This window comes from Phragmites australis, chromosome 2 (assembly GCF_958298935.1).
Source record: "Phragmites australis chromosome 2, lpPhrAust1.1, whole genome shotgun sequence".
Lineage (NCBI taxonomy): Eukaryota > Viridiplantae > Streptophyta > Magnoliopsida > Poales > Poaceae > Phragmites > Phragmites australis.
In genome coordinates this window covers 25,268,787-25,281,679 of record NC_084922.1, presented here as the reverse complement: position 1 = coordinate 25,281,679, position 12,893 = coordinate 25,268,787, and the positions used below count along the sequence as shown (strand labels likewise).

Sequence of the window (12,893 nt, the reverse complement as noted above, 5' to 3'; positions counted from 1 at the left end):
GGCCTTCGTTTCTGAATTTTGATGTTGTAGCAATGAGCCTTCCTGCTAAGGGCATCCGCTACGACATTGGCCTTACCCGGATGATACTGGATATCCAGGTTATAGTCCTTTATCAATTCCAACTATATTCTGTGTCTCAGATTTAAGTCTAGTTGGGTGAAGATATACTTCAGACTCTTGTGATCCGTGAATATCTCACACTTATTTCCAATTAAATAGTGTCTCCAGAGCTTAAGGGTATGCACTACGGCTGCTAGTTCCCAATCATGGGTCGGGTAGTTCTTCTCATGCTGTTTCGACTCTGGATGCGTAGGCAACTACCTTACCGTCTTGCATTAGGACACAACCTAATCCTTGCCTAGAGGCATCACAGAATACCATGAAATCCTTATGCATATCTGGCAAGGTTAGCACTGGGGCTGTGATTAGTCTATCCTTTAGCTCTTGAAAGCTTTTCTCACAAGCCCTTGTCCATTGAAAGGGATTTTCCTTGTGGGTAAGTTCAGTCATAGGTTTTGCTTTTTTTTGAGAATCCTTCTATGAACCTCCGGTAGTATCCTGCCAATCCAAGGAAACTTCTGATTTCTATTACGTTAGTCGGCAGTTTCCAATCAGCGACTGCTTTAACTTTAGTAGGATCCACTGCTACTCCTTCTGTTATGACATGTCCAAGGAAAGCAACTTTCTTTAGCCAAAATTCACACTTGTTAAATTTGGCATAAAGCTCATGGGCTCTTAATTTTTTGAAGACTATTCTTAAGTGTTGTTTGTGGTCTTCAGCACTCTGAGAGTAGATGAGTATGTCGTCAATAAAGACTACGACAAACTTATCTAACTCTTCCATAAATACCTTGTTCATCAAACTCATAAAGTAAGTAGGAGCATTGGTTAATCCAAAGGATATTACTGTGAACTCGTATTGTCCATACCGAGTTACAAAGACTGTTTTGGGTATGCCACTTTCTCGAACCTTTAGCTAGTAATACCCTAATCTCAAGTCAATCTTAGAGAAGAATTTGGCTCCTTATAGCTGATCGAAAAGGTCATCGATCCTGGACGGTGGGTATTTATTCCTTATCGTTACTCCATTCGAGACTCGATAGTCTACACACATCCTAAGACCGCCATCTTTCTTCTTTACAAACAAGACAGGCAATCCCCATGGAGATGAGCAAGGTCTGATATACCCTCTCTCTTGTAACTCTCCTAGTTGCTTTTCTAACTCTACTAGTTCATTTGCTGCCATACGGTAGGGTCTCTTGGCAATTAGGGATGTTTCAGGGATAAGATCTATGATGAATTTTATTTCCCAGACAGGTGGTATTCCAGGTAGTTTTTCTGGGGACACATCTGGGTATTCCTTTACTGTGGGCACTTCATCTAGAGTTGTTGCTTCCAAGTTGCACAACATGGGCTTGGGTTTTGGTAACTTAGGCTGGCATTCCACTTTAATGCCATTGCTGTTAACTAGGGTGACCCTTTCGGGTGCCGCAAGCTATGTTGCTTTGACATTTGGCTAACTAATCCATCCTAAGGATGATATCTATTCCGTCAGATTGGAGAACTACTAAGTTCGCTAGGAACTCTACCCCACTTATTATAATTTTAACCCGGTGACATCCTAATAGGCACTTGATTTCTGCTTCGGGAGAGTGTATCATAAGGGTTTTAAAGCAAAACAGTTGGAATTCTATGCTTAGCAACAAATTTTGATGATACGAATGAATGCGAAGATCCGGAATCAAATAGTATTGTTGCTAGAGTTGAATTGACAATAAACTCACCGAATACAACGTCCGGTGCTTCCTGAGCATCACGAGCATCAATGTGGTTGACACAGCCTCTCCCAAAGGATTGTGTTGTCTTCTTCTGCTATCCTGAGGCTTGCGATCCACCACGTCCAACTCCCGATGCTGCTATCCTAGCACTTGTTGCGGGGTTTGTTGGGGCTCGTGCTACAATTGGGTTCTTGTGTGGGTAGTTGGCTATCATATGCATGGGCTTCCTACAGTTGTAGCAGACCTATCCTTGTTCCTCTCAGTCACCTGGGCAACAGTGCCATTACTGTTTTGCTGACTTGCTAAATTCTGGCTGCCGTAAGCTGAAGTTGTTGGCTGGTTGTATCCTTGAGACCGATACTGCATAGTTGGTTGGTATTTTAGTTTTTGGTAGTGGTTAGGTCTGGGCCTTGCGAACCTTTCCTGTTGCCTATGTTTTTGTGCCATGAACTTGCACTTTCGGTCATTGTCCCCTTCTATTTTGGTTTTCTCTACGATGATGGCTCGATTCATCATAGTGTTGAAGTCCGGGTAGGTGCTGGCAAACAAGTGTGTCTTCAGAATACTATGCAGTCCTCTTCTAAAGCGGTCCTGCTTCTTCTTATATGTATTCACATCTTCTGGGGCATAGCGAGAGAGCTTGGTGAATTTACGAATGTACTGATTCACAGTCATGGATCTTTGCTTCAAGTCACGAAACTCTGCTGCCTTTATCTCTATGATCCCTACTGGGATGTGATACCTACTAAACTCCTCTTGGAATTCCTTTCATGTGATGGCATTGGCATCCTTTATGGATTCTTGATAGTTTTCCCACCATTCCAAGGCTTCTCCTGTCAATTGGTGTGATGCCAAAAGAACTTTTTTATGGTCACTAGGGTTTATGACATCCAACTTCCTGTTAATGACCCTTAGTCAATCATCTGCTGCTAGTGGGTCATCTTCTGTGTGGTCGAAGGTGGCTAGCCTGAGTCTCATGAACTCGGTAATCTTGGACTGTGGCCCTTGTCCATATCCACGGTTGCGTTGTATTCCTTGTGCTATGGCTTCCGTCAGACGATTAGCCATTAAGGCCACAAGTTCTTCAACAGATGGTGGGGGTGGCAGCTGTCCTCTCAGTTGATTATTCTGGCCATAACCCCTTTGTCCTTGATTCACTTCATCCTCATGGTCTTGTTCTTCCATAGCTGCTCCTTGGGCTCGGGGAAACAGGGGGGCTCAGGGAAACCCATCCACCTCAGTTTTGGTGTCCACCTTTGGTTCGTGGCCTTCCTCTAGGTTGTTATCCTACTTGAGCCTCACTGGCGGCCTCATAGCCTGCTTGAGCTTGATTCCCTCGGTGTGGTTGGATCCTGGTTGGCCTTCTAGGCGGCATCTGCTTTGAGGGTAGGAGAAGGGTAAGACTCTAAAGGGGATAACTAAGCATTAGGTTACTTGGTTTCTTCTAAAAGCACTTAGGTTGATTATGGCACACAACATTAGCACGAACAGCAATCACATAACATTAAATCACACAAGGTTCAATACAAACACAAGTATTAGAGCTAAGGGCTCCAAGCGACACAGAACTGCTACAGACAAAGATTGCGTCACTATGACACGATACAAAATGCTACAACACCAGACACACTACTGGAATAACTAGCACATGGTCGACTGATGATGCACTGGACTTGACGGCGCTCCTGAGTTACGCCGTTACTACTGATGGTGGTGAGACTGCCTTCAGGGGTGGGTTGCACGCCACTCTCCGGCGAGGTTGATGTCGTCATGGCTGGCTAGTTCCAGGTCATGCATTTGATCAAAAGCCCTAGTTATGTTCACCTCATCACCATCCAAGTCGATAATGTTATCTCCAACAGACTACTTACTGCTTTCCGAATTATCGTCATGCACAAACTCGCGCTCGACGGGGTCTTCTTCTTTGTCGGAGCTATCTTCATACGTCTGGTCATCCTGCTCTGCTTCGGGAACTGGTGGAGGTGGCGGTGGCACTGCAACCGGTGCTGGTACAACTCTTCCTGATTCAATTACGCTGGCTACTCCTGGGGAGAGGAGGGGAACTCCTGGTAACTCCAGACGTCTGACGCTGTCAATTGGAGGGGTGAAAGGTCCTCTTTCTTGCAGTGAGCTTGCGGTGGGGGTCCTCCGTGAGTCCTGTGGCAAGTCAAGTAGGTTTTGTTAAGCTCCTTGACGTAATACTTCAAGGTCTCCATCAGTGCCTTGGTGGTGTCTTCAGCACGCTTTTTTGCAGCTGTGGCATGCTCTCGAACCTGTTGCAGCTGCCTCCGCAGAGCTCTCTCTCAAGTCTCAAAATTTTCAGCCCTCTGGACACATGCATTCCACTCGAAGCGATGACTCTCATATAGCTGGTCCAGGGTAAGGAGATACTTCACTGTGGCGACCAAGGTAGGGTCGTCCTCCTTTTGACCTAGACCTTCCAACCTTCTCATCCTGTTACGCCACACAGGGCGTGAGTGGTCACTGACCGGGAAGAACTTCACCGGGGTATGTCCAGTATCCTTCTCATGCCTTTGACAGAAGTAAAGCAGGGCCCTGTGGGCTGCTGCCTGATAGGTGTCGCTATACTCAGCTCCGTAGGCGACAATACTCCATAGCTGCCAGTCTGTATACTCAGGCATCTCAAACACTAGGACGTGGACTTCACATTTGTTGGTGCCATATTCTTGGTACTCTCGTCCATGACACTCTGGACGTTGAGTATACCCAAACCTCATCAGTGTCTCCCAAAGGATGAGGGCAAAGCCTTGCACGTCCAAGTAGTAGGTGGTGGTCTATCCGTCTCCTTCCATATGCTAAAAGTTTTTGAAAAACAAAAATGAGTTGGGATTGAGTAAAAACCTTTTATTAAAATAGAGCATCAAGGTAGATAGGCAATAGAGATGAGAGAAATTTTTTACCAAAATAGTTTGTTATACAATTATCACTCCTTTACTCGGCAATCCTAAGGTTTTGCCCTACAGTCAAGCATGGCTCTGATACCACTCTGTCGAACCTCTCCTTCGGGTCACCTTGTGCAATTCATATCACTTCCTGGATCAGTAGCTGGTACGCACAAAATCCAACAGAAGTAGACATCATATGCATACATCGATTAAGTACGATAATATGGTACATCACATAGTTCATTACAATAAAGGCCTGTATGCATAATTAAACAAACCATCACAGCACAACGGAAAAACGCAAAAGCGACCCATGCCCTATAGGCAATATGAGTGCAAACGAAACCAGCTTCTCTATTCTTCATCTTCCCTTTCAACGAAGTCGACATCCAGATCATCTAGGTCCACAATTAGCAAGCGTGAGTACATAAGGTACTCAGCAAGTCCTACCTCAAGGGGGGATATTAGATGCATATAGGTAGATCAAGGATAAGGCTGTGGAGTCTTTTAGATTTTGCAGAAAGCTAGTTTTTGATGCAAGGTTCGATTTTGCAAAGACTACCTTAAAAGCATTTCTGAAGGTAACACGTAAGTTGAGCTTATAGGGTTTGATGGCTCTGAGGGAGATACTTCCATCCCACCAGTTCCCACAAGTGTTCTGCTGGTGGACACACAATCCAGGATGCTTAGGGCACAAATCCAAAACCCTTCTTTTCGAAAACACGGGCACACTGCCCACTCACACACCAAGGAGGTACTCACGCCGAAAAGCTAATCATTGTGATCGAACCATAGCATGTCCTTGATCGAGGATACGGTTATTCGGATAGGTTTAACACTCTGCAGAGGTTGTACACTTTACCCACAAGATATGCACAAGCTCCCACCTTAGCAACTGGTGGAGCTGTCATAACGAGACGCAACGATCTCACAACATAGTCACAATATCCACCTATGGGGTACTAAGATACTAGGGGCCTTAAAAGATCCACGGGAAGGACCACTTAGCAATCCTAAGGCTCTGACATAGCCTTAACAATATCACCAGCCGGACCTTGGGCTACGTACCACCCAAGTCTTCTCCTGGTCCCCATTGCCACTACTGGCCTCCGGATGGGTATCGAACTAAGTCGGAGGGGTTAGGTAAAGTCCTGTCCATTCAGGTCATGTGGTTGCACGAGTGGATACTAGGTAAGATGTCACAGTGAACCGATCCTTATACGACCGAGGCAAGAGTCTCCTAGCAAGAACACCACAAAGACGAACCTTGTCCCAAGGTAGTTCCCACCTTTATGGGGTACCTTACTCACCCCCGTCAACATTACTCTAGAGCTTTCCCCAAGAACACAAGTTTTACACGCACTAAGCACACAACACTACACATTTTTTAAAAGACATGATTAACATATGTAAATAATCTAGTTCTTCCTTTTGAGCAAAGCAATTCTAAGCATGGTAGTAAACAAGCATTCATCCAAACAATCATTATAGTTGATGTTGGGGATCTTCTAGGGTTTCAACGAAATAAAGGTAACAATATCAAGGCATGGCATAAACAAGCTAGGTCATAACTTAATCATGCATATCCCTATTGTTTGAAACAATGGCTCTATGGGTTATATTTGAAAATATAGGATCAATATGATCAACGGTTGTAGGACTTGCCTTCGTTTAAGTTCTCGTCCGCTCCTTCTTCAAACTCCGGATCCTCGGGGTCTTCCTCGAATGCGCCTTCCTCTAATAATCGCAACAACGACAAAAGCACACATAATCAATCAAACGATTAAAACAAAGACTAAAAAATTTACAAAAATTATTAAATTGAGATGATTGAGTAGATCTCAAATTTAGATGAATATCGGTGGAAGAATCGTTGAAAACGGAGTTAGGACGGAGGAGAAACGGGCTTCGGAAGTTTTGCCGGGAGAGAAAATCAGAAAAAAGAAAAGGGAGGAATATTCTGTTTTGAATCGGCTCAGGGCTTGGCGGCTCAGCTACGAGCCCGCTAGTCAGCCGAGAGAGAGAGAGAGAGAGAGAGAGAGAGAGAGAGAGAGAGAGAGAGAGAGAGAGAGAGAGAGGGGGGGGGGACGGGGGAGGGTGCTCACGGCGGCTGTGGTGTTTGGAGTGAAAGGGAGGGAGGCGGCGAAGGTGAGGGAGAGGTGGAGGTGCAGATAGGGGAAACCTGACGTACTATTCACCCCCTTACATAGGGGCGGAGACAGGGCTGCTTGGGCACGAGGGGCGAGGCGACGTGGGGCGCGAGGATTGCTGGCGCGACGACACGACAGCATGGCATGGTGCAAGGCAGGGCGTGGGGTCATGGTGAGGGGAAGAGAGAGGAGAAAGAGAGAGAAAAAAAAGAGCTTCCTTTGAGAAAAATCAAGGATCTGGCAAACACAAAGCAAATATCTTGTTCTAGTTTCTTGGAATCTGGATTCACAACTTGCATGAGTAGTTTTCCCAGCATCCTAGAGCTCTTTTCATTATTTATTTGTAAAGTCACTGAGATGCACATATGTAAACAGCATGCAAACTCATATGTACCTGCAATTACTGCAGGACTATATCAGGCTTGCTCAGTTTCTATCTAAAAGTGACGAAGAAAATAGTGGGCAAAGTGTGAGAAGGTTTGACAAATATTGTGCCTGTAACAAGTGCGTCAAACATGTAGGCCATAGGCCTAAGCTTGGCAGAAATGTGTCGAAGGGCGTATCATGCATATGACGCATGGGGCCATAGGACTAAAATGATGTGGCATAACACTAGTTCATTGAAACAAGGCAAGAAATGGACACCTCCAATTGATACCGCACCCTTTAGCTCCACGTCTTAAGAGATGTCCAAATAGCACAACCTACAAGCATATGACTCCCAAATAATTGAATAATAATCAGCTTAGGTTACTTACAATTTCCAAACTTTCACAAACAGGCATTGCATTCAGAAATGAGCACACCGTGCACGACCCAGCTGACAGAGCTCGAGACGTGATATTATGTGGCAAATACTAAACAGATCTCATAGCACAATAAGAACAATTTAGAACCTGTACAGAGCCTTAAACATAGCCATGACACCTTAAATTTTAAGGTCATAGCTGCTCAAGAACACAGACAACCCTTTATTTTGCCAGCTAGCCTCCAGTGCTCAGAAAGTATGTCCTTGCTCCGCATCTGGACTTCAAGAGATCATAGACTATACACGTCCGCCGGATCCACAAGATACTAGAAGTGGATCCTATCATTGGCATCGAAATTTAGGCCTTGGATGCCCCTTAAAGTAGACTCCAAGTTCTTGGTGTTAGATATGACCTTGCCAGACGGCGAATGCCTGGGATCCGAGTAGTCAAGCATCTGCGATGTCCTACGCGGGGGAGCATTTCTTTGGAACGCCCCCGGGCTTGCATCTGGTGTACGACTGCACGACTGTTCAGCTTCACTGGTTTGCAGTTCTCGGCTACTAGAAACAGCAGGATGCCTCAAGGATCCGCTTGACCGGCCCAAAAATGTCGAACTAGAGAACTACCAAGCCATTTGAGGGGTCAGAAATTACATGGCAAAACTTCAGGCATCAGAAGAAGCAATTGGCACATTAGCAATGCTAAACAATGAAAAAAAACTCACCACAGCATCTTTTGATGTGGATAGCTCTTGTCTAACTGGGGATTTCTGCTTTGACAAGCTGCCTGCATTTATTCCTGCAGGTGGAACCTGACGTCGTAAAGGATCATCTGACCACCCACTTCTCCTTCCCTCTTCAGTGGCCAAATTAATTCAGGAGATAGTTAGCCAACATAAGAGGACCTAGTCAACTCACAAATTAGACGGATAAAACCACCAAACAGTCAAATAATGCAATTTCACCAGCATCAAGATGTATGGCATGATTTAACAGTTCTTTTGGAAAAAGTAGGTTATGCAATTATCATATAGAACAAATAATGGTGTGCAATTTCACCAGCATCAAGATGTATGGCATGATTTAACAGTTCTTTTTGGAAAAAGTAGGTTATGCAATTATCATATAGAACAAATAATGGTGTACTTCTAATTAAGATGCAAGAACCAGGAAAAGACCTTGCTAGCGACCAACATGGCAACATATCATACTATTGTTTTAATATAGTTTTTTTTATCACATATTGGTGTTGCAGATCATTTTGCATCAAGCATTCAATCCTAAGAGTATATTTTGAATTATATTGGTGATGATAGGAGTGGTGGAATAAGCACAGCCATTATCACATCAATCACAACAGGGGCGCACCTGACAGTCTATTATTATTTGCCATTGGAGCCATGCCGGAGCTTTGACCTGCTGCTGCAGCCTACAACAATAGAGCATGTTTCTAAGATATTCACCCATGAAAACTAGACAAGTGCAGAAAAAGAGCACTATGGAGTATGGATTGTACTGACCATAGCACGTGGTGGAGCACTGGTCATTTGTGACTGCTGGTACTTAAGAATGGTCCAGTCGAAAACATAATCAAACTGAAATCCTACAGGTAAAATAAATTTCCTGTTAGAAGGGTCTCCAATGAAGCATTTTTTTAAACAGTGCATTGGAAAACAGTAGATATCAACTTATAAATAAAAAACCAACCCTCTCGAATAAAAAGGTCTCTGAACAATCTCTTCAGGTATTGATAGTCAGGCACATCTTCAAAACGTAGCGAACGGCAGTAATGGAAGTAGGATATAAATTCAGTAGGGTATCCACGACAGAGAGCCTGTAATTAAGAAAAATGATAATAAGCACCATTTGGTCAAATAGTCATGACTGAATTTTCAGTGAAGAAAAATCACCTCAATTGAAGTAGCAATCTTCCTTTCACTAATTTTCTCATACTTCTGTTTCTTGGTCCCAGCTTTTAGACCCTGCCAGGGAAGGCTGGCACAAGAAGGGCAAATATTAGTGCACAACAGACTACAAGAGGCAGAAACAAAAGAAGACAAAAAAAGCACCCATAAGACCAACCTTCCTTTTAAGAAGTACATGAGTACATATCCAAGAGATTCCAGATCATCCCTCCTGCTTTGTTCTATTGGAAAGCAGAAAATTGAACTTTACTATTTTGAAAATACAGGCACAATAAACAAAAGAGATCCAATACTCAACTTGAAATGTAGACTTACCAATTCCGAGATGGGTGTTTACACTCGCATATCGTGCTGTCCCAGTCAAATTTTTGTTCTCTCTGTACGTCAATAGACAAATGTCATAGCTCTTCTAAGGCAGGGCAATATAGTATACCTATACAAACACAATATGGCTACAGTGCCCAGTGAGGTAACATCAGGCAGTATAACTCCAATATTATGATGCAAAAAAAAAAAATGAAAAAGGGTTAACTATCACCCTCAGAGTCAAAGATTGATGGACTGCGACATATTACCTGTATGGAATGTGCTGGTGTGTTGAAGTGTCCCTGTATTTCTTTGCCAGTCCAAAATCAATCATGTATACCTACAGGAGAACAGAGAGAATGTGAAACTATACCTATCTTAGGGAAAGCCCTCAAACCTACAAATACATTCCTACATAAAGTGAAAGCCCAAGAACCAAATGACTTGCCTGATTTGCTCTCTTCCCAAGGCCCATGAGAAAATTGTCTGGCTTAATATCTCGGTGCAAGAAGGACTTTATATGAACATATTCAACTCGGTTGATCTAAGAAAAATCGAAGGTAAAAACAACAACATAAACTTAGCAAGATAGGATTATAATGTAGCAGAGGTTATGCTTGCACTTAATTGTATAACATACCATCTGATCAGCAAGCATCAAAACAGTCTTTAGGGACAGTTTTCTGTTGCAAAAGCTGAAAAGGTCTTCAAGGCTTCGCCCCAAGAGGTCCATAACAAGAACATTGTAGTCACCTTCAACACCAAACCACTTGATGTTTGGAATTCCAGCTGCAAGACCGAAAGATGTTAAGTTATAATCTTAACAAAAAGAATACATTAAATGCAGGACAACCGGTCTAGAAAGAAACATGCATTACTTCCGCCCTGCAGTATCCTATACAGCTTTGACTCATACAGCAACTGAGGATGCTTTGTCTTCACAGTTTCCTGGACAAAAACACAAAGAGAAAGGTCTTGTCAGTCAGCACATGCCAAACCCTGCAGTTGCTTAAAGAGATAATCAAGAGAAATGGACTGAGGGGGACATCATAACAATTCCTACACAAAGAATCATTTTGCAAAGTACACCATAATGAACGGGGTTACATTTAAAATGGGAATGGAAACATGTTAATCATTTTTACACAGAAGCTTCCCTTGCTATTTCTGATTTAAAAACACTGTAGCAGTAGGCTACATTCATGATTATGAGAATAAAAATATATGAAAATGGTTTAGCTGCACCTTCTTTCACATGAAATCCATCTATGAAGTTTAACTCTTAAGGAACTAAAATAATCATAACTCATAAAGTATGGTAGGGGGAGAGCTTCCACAGCTATCCATTTAAAAAGATTCCGAATGAACTGAAATCATACTCAGCACGAAACAACTCTTAGTACTTCTCCAGTTTACAACAGCACAAACCATTACTCGAAGTATGCTATGAAAGTGAGTTATAGTCAGCATTAGATACATAGCTACAAGTCAACAGAGCATACATATGAACCACGAATAAACTTTTTCTATGACAACCTACTATTAGAATACAACATGAATTCCCCACTAAATTTAGTAGGATTTTCATTTAGACCATTTCCAATCCACTAGTTAACAACCCTAAATAGAAAATATGAACATTAAAGCGGTATCTTCACCAACAAATATATAAAAGAGCATAACGAACTAGGTAAACATCCAAACGGATTATTACGTGAACTCACCAGCTTAATTGCGACCTCCTCGTTGGTCTGCACATTAGTACCTGCACCGGCAAACCACAAACAAACCAGCAGGCCATCAGAACACACCGGAAAGGCGAAAGCTTTCGCATTAAAACAAAATATTTAAGCGTGGCCGCGGCACGAACCGAGGTAGATCTCGCCGAACGAGCCGCTCCCGAGCTTGCGCCCGAGGCGGTACTTGTTGCCCACGCGCGGCTCCATCGGCGCCCACCGGGCCCCCGCTGCACTAGACCGCGTTGGGCGGAGGCATCCGGCAACGGAGGGAACAGAGGCGAGGGTGGGCAATCTGAACCGGAGGAGCCGCGAGGATAGGGAACTAGGGTTTCGGGGAATCGGAGTGTGGAATTGGGGATTTTGTTTTGCCGGGCGTGGGCGGTGGTGCTTTGTTTTCGCGAACGAGCACCACCCGCACCAACTAGGGATGGCAAGGGCTCCATTACTCAGTGACCTATGAGGAATTCTTCTATTAGAAAATATGTATAAAAAAATTTGATCTTCGTAAACTATATGAAGATAGAGATGGGAAAGTGTTTTTCATTTTCGCTCCTCGATATCTCATATATATATATATATATATTTCTTAGTATATAAATGTACAATATTACATTACATAAGAAAAATAATAAATTACTCTTATATTTTTTTATCAAACCTACGATATTTAATTTATCTTGTATTAATTATCCTCGTATGTATCAATAAATTACTTATTTATACTATGGACATATCGTTAATATATAAAAATAATCAATTATGATTCAGTTTTACATTCTCATTAGAGATCCGATCCTTGCAAAATTCCCTACGGGAATGAAGATTAGAGAAAACCTCCCAATAACTAAATGGGGACAAGGATATAGAAGCACTCTCCACTGAGGTTTGGCTCGTTGCCATCCCTACACCCACCTGATTGTCTTGGAGAAGAAGTTGATGGAAGTGGAGGGACCGGAGGCGAAAAAGTTACCTCGAGTTATTTTTAAGACCTCCACTTGGGCATACTCTTAACACACATCACATCCTATACGTACCCCAACTCACACCCCTAAGATGTATACTAGACCTACACCTATACATACGCACACGCTTACTGAAGAGATTCACGAAGTCCTGAGCTTCGCAAACGATTGGCATATTGTTGTCCCAATGTGGTCCAAAAGCGCCGATACTCGGGGGCAATTTCGGCGGCCTTCGCGTCGAAGTCTCTCTCTAGTGAGGAGAAAGTGGAGGCCTTTGCAGAGGAACTGGAATCCATGAACCTAAGTTTTCTGGTGGAAGCATGTGTTTAGGCTGAGAGAGATAGAAGTTTGTATGAGAGTACTAGCGATAAGGGTAAGG

The 12,893-nt window shown here is 43.3% G+C and overlaps 1 protein-coding gene across 1 annotated transcript; it reads right to left on the bottom strand.

The window, feature by feature from the left end:
- Positions 1-7,549: 7,549 nt before the first annotated feature.
- Positions 7,550-11,985, bottom strand: LOC133904949 (uncharacterized). The gene is made up of 14 exons (XM_062346612.1): positions 11,684-11,985; positions 11,538-11,578; positions 10,692-10,761; positions 10,454-10,602; positions 10,262-10,357; positions 10,083-10,153; positions 9,823-9,884; positions 9,665-9,728; positions 9,493-9,577; positions 9,290-9,416; positions 9,103-9,185; positions 8,951-9,011; positions 8,308-8,438; positions 7,550-8,205 (listed from the first exon to the last, which is right to left on the bottom strand). Exons 1-14 carry the CDS (start codon positions 11,757-11,759, stop codon positions 7,909-7,911), a joined length of 1,413 nt encoding a protein of 470 aa, XP_062202596.1. The 5' UTR covers positions 11,760-11,985; the 3' UTR covers positions 7,550-7,908.
- Between the last annotated feature and the right edge of the window lie 908 nt (positions 11,986-12,893).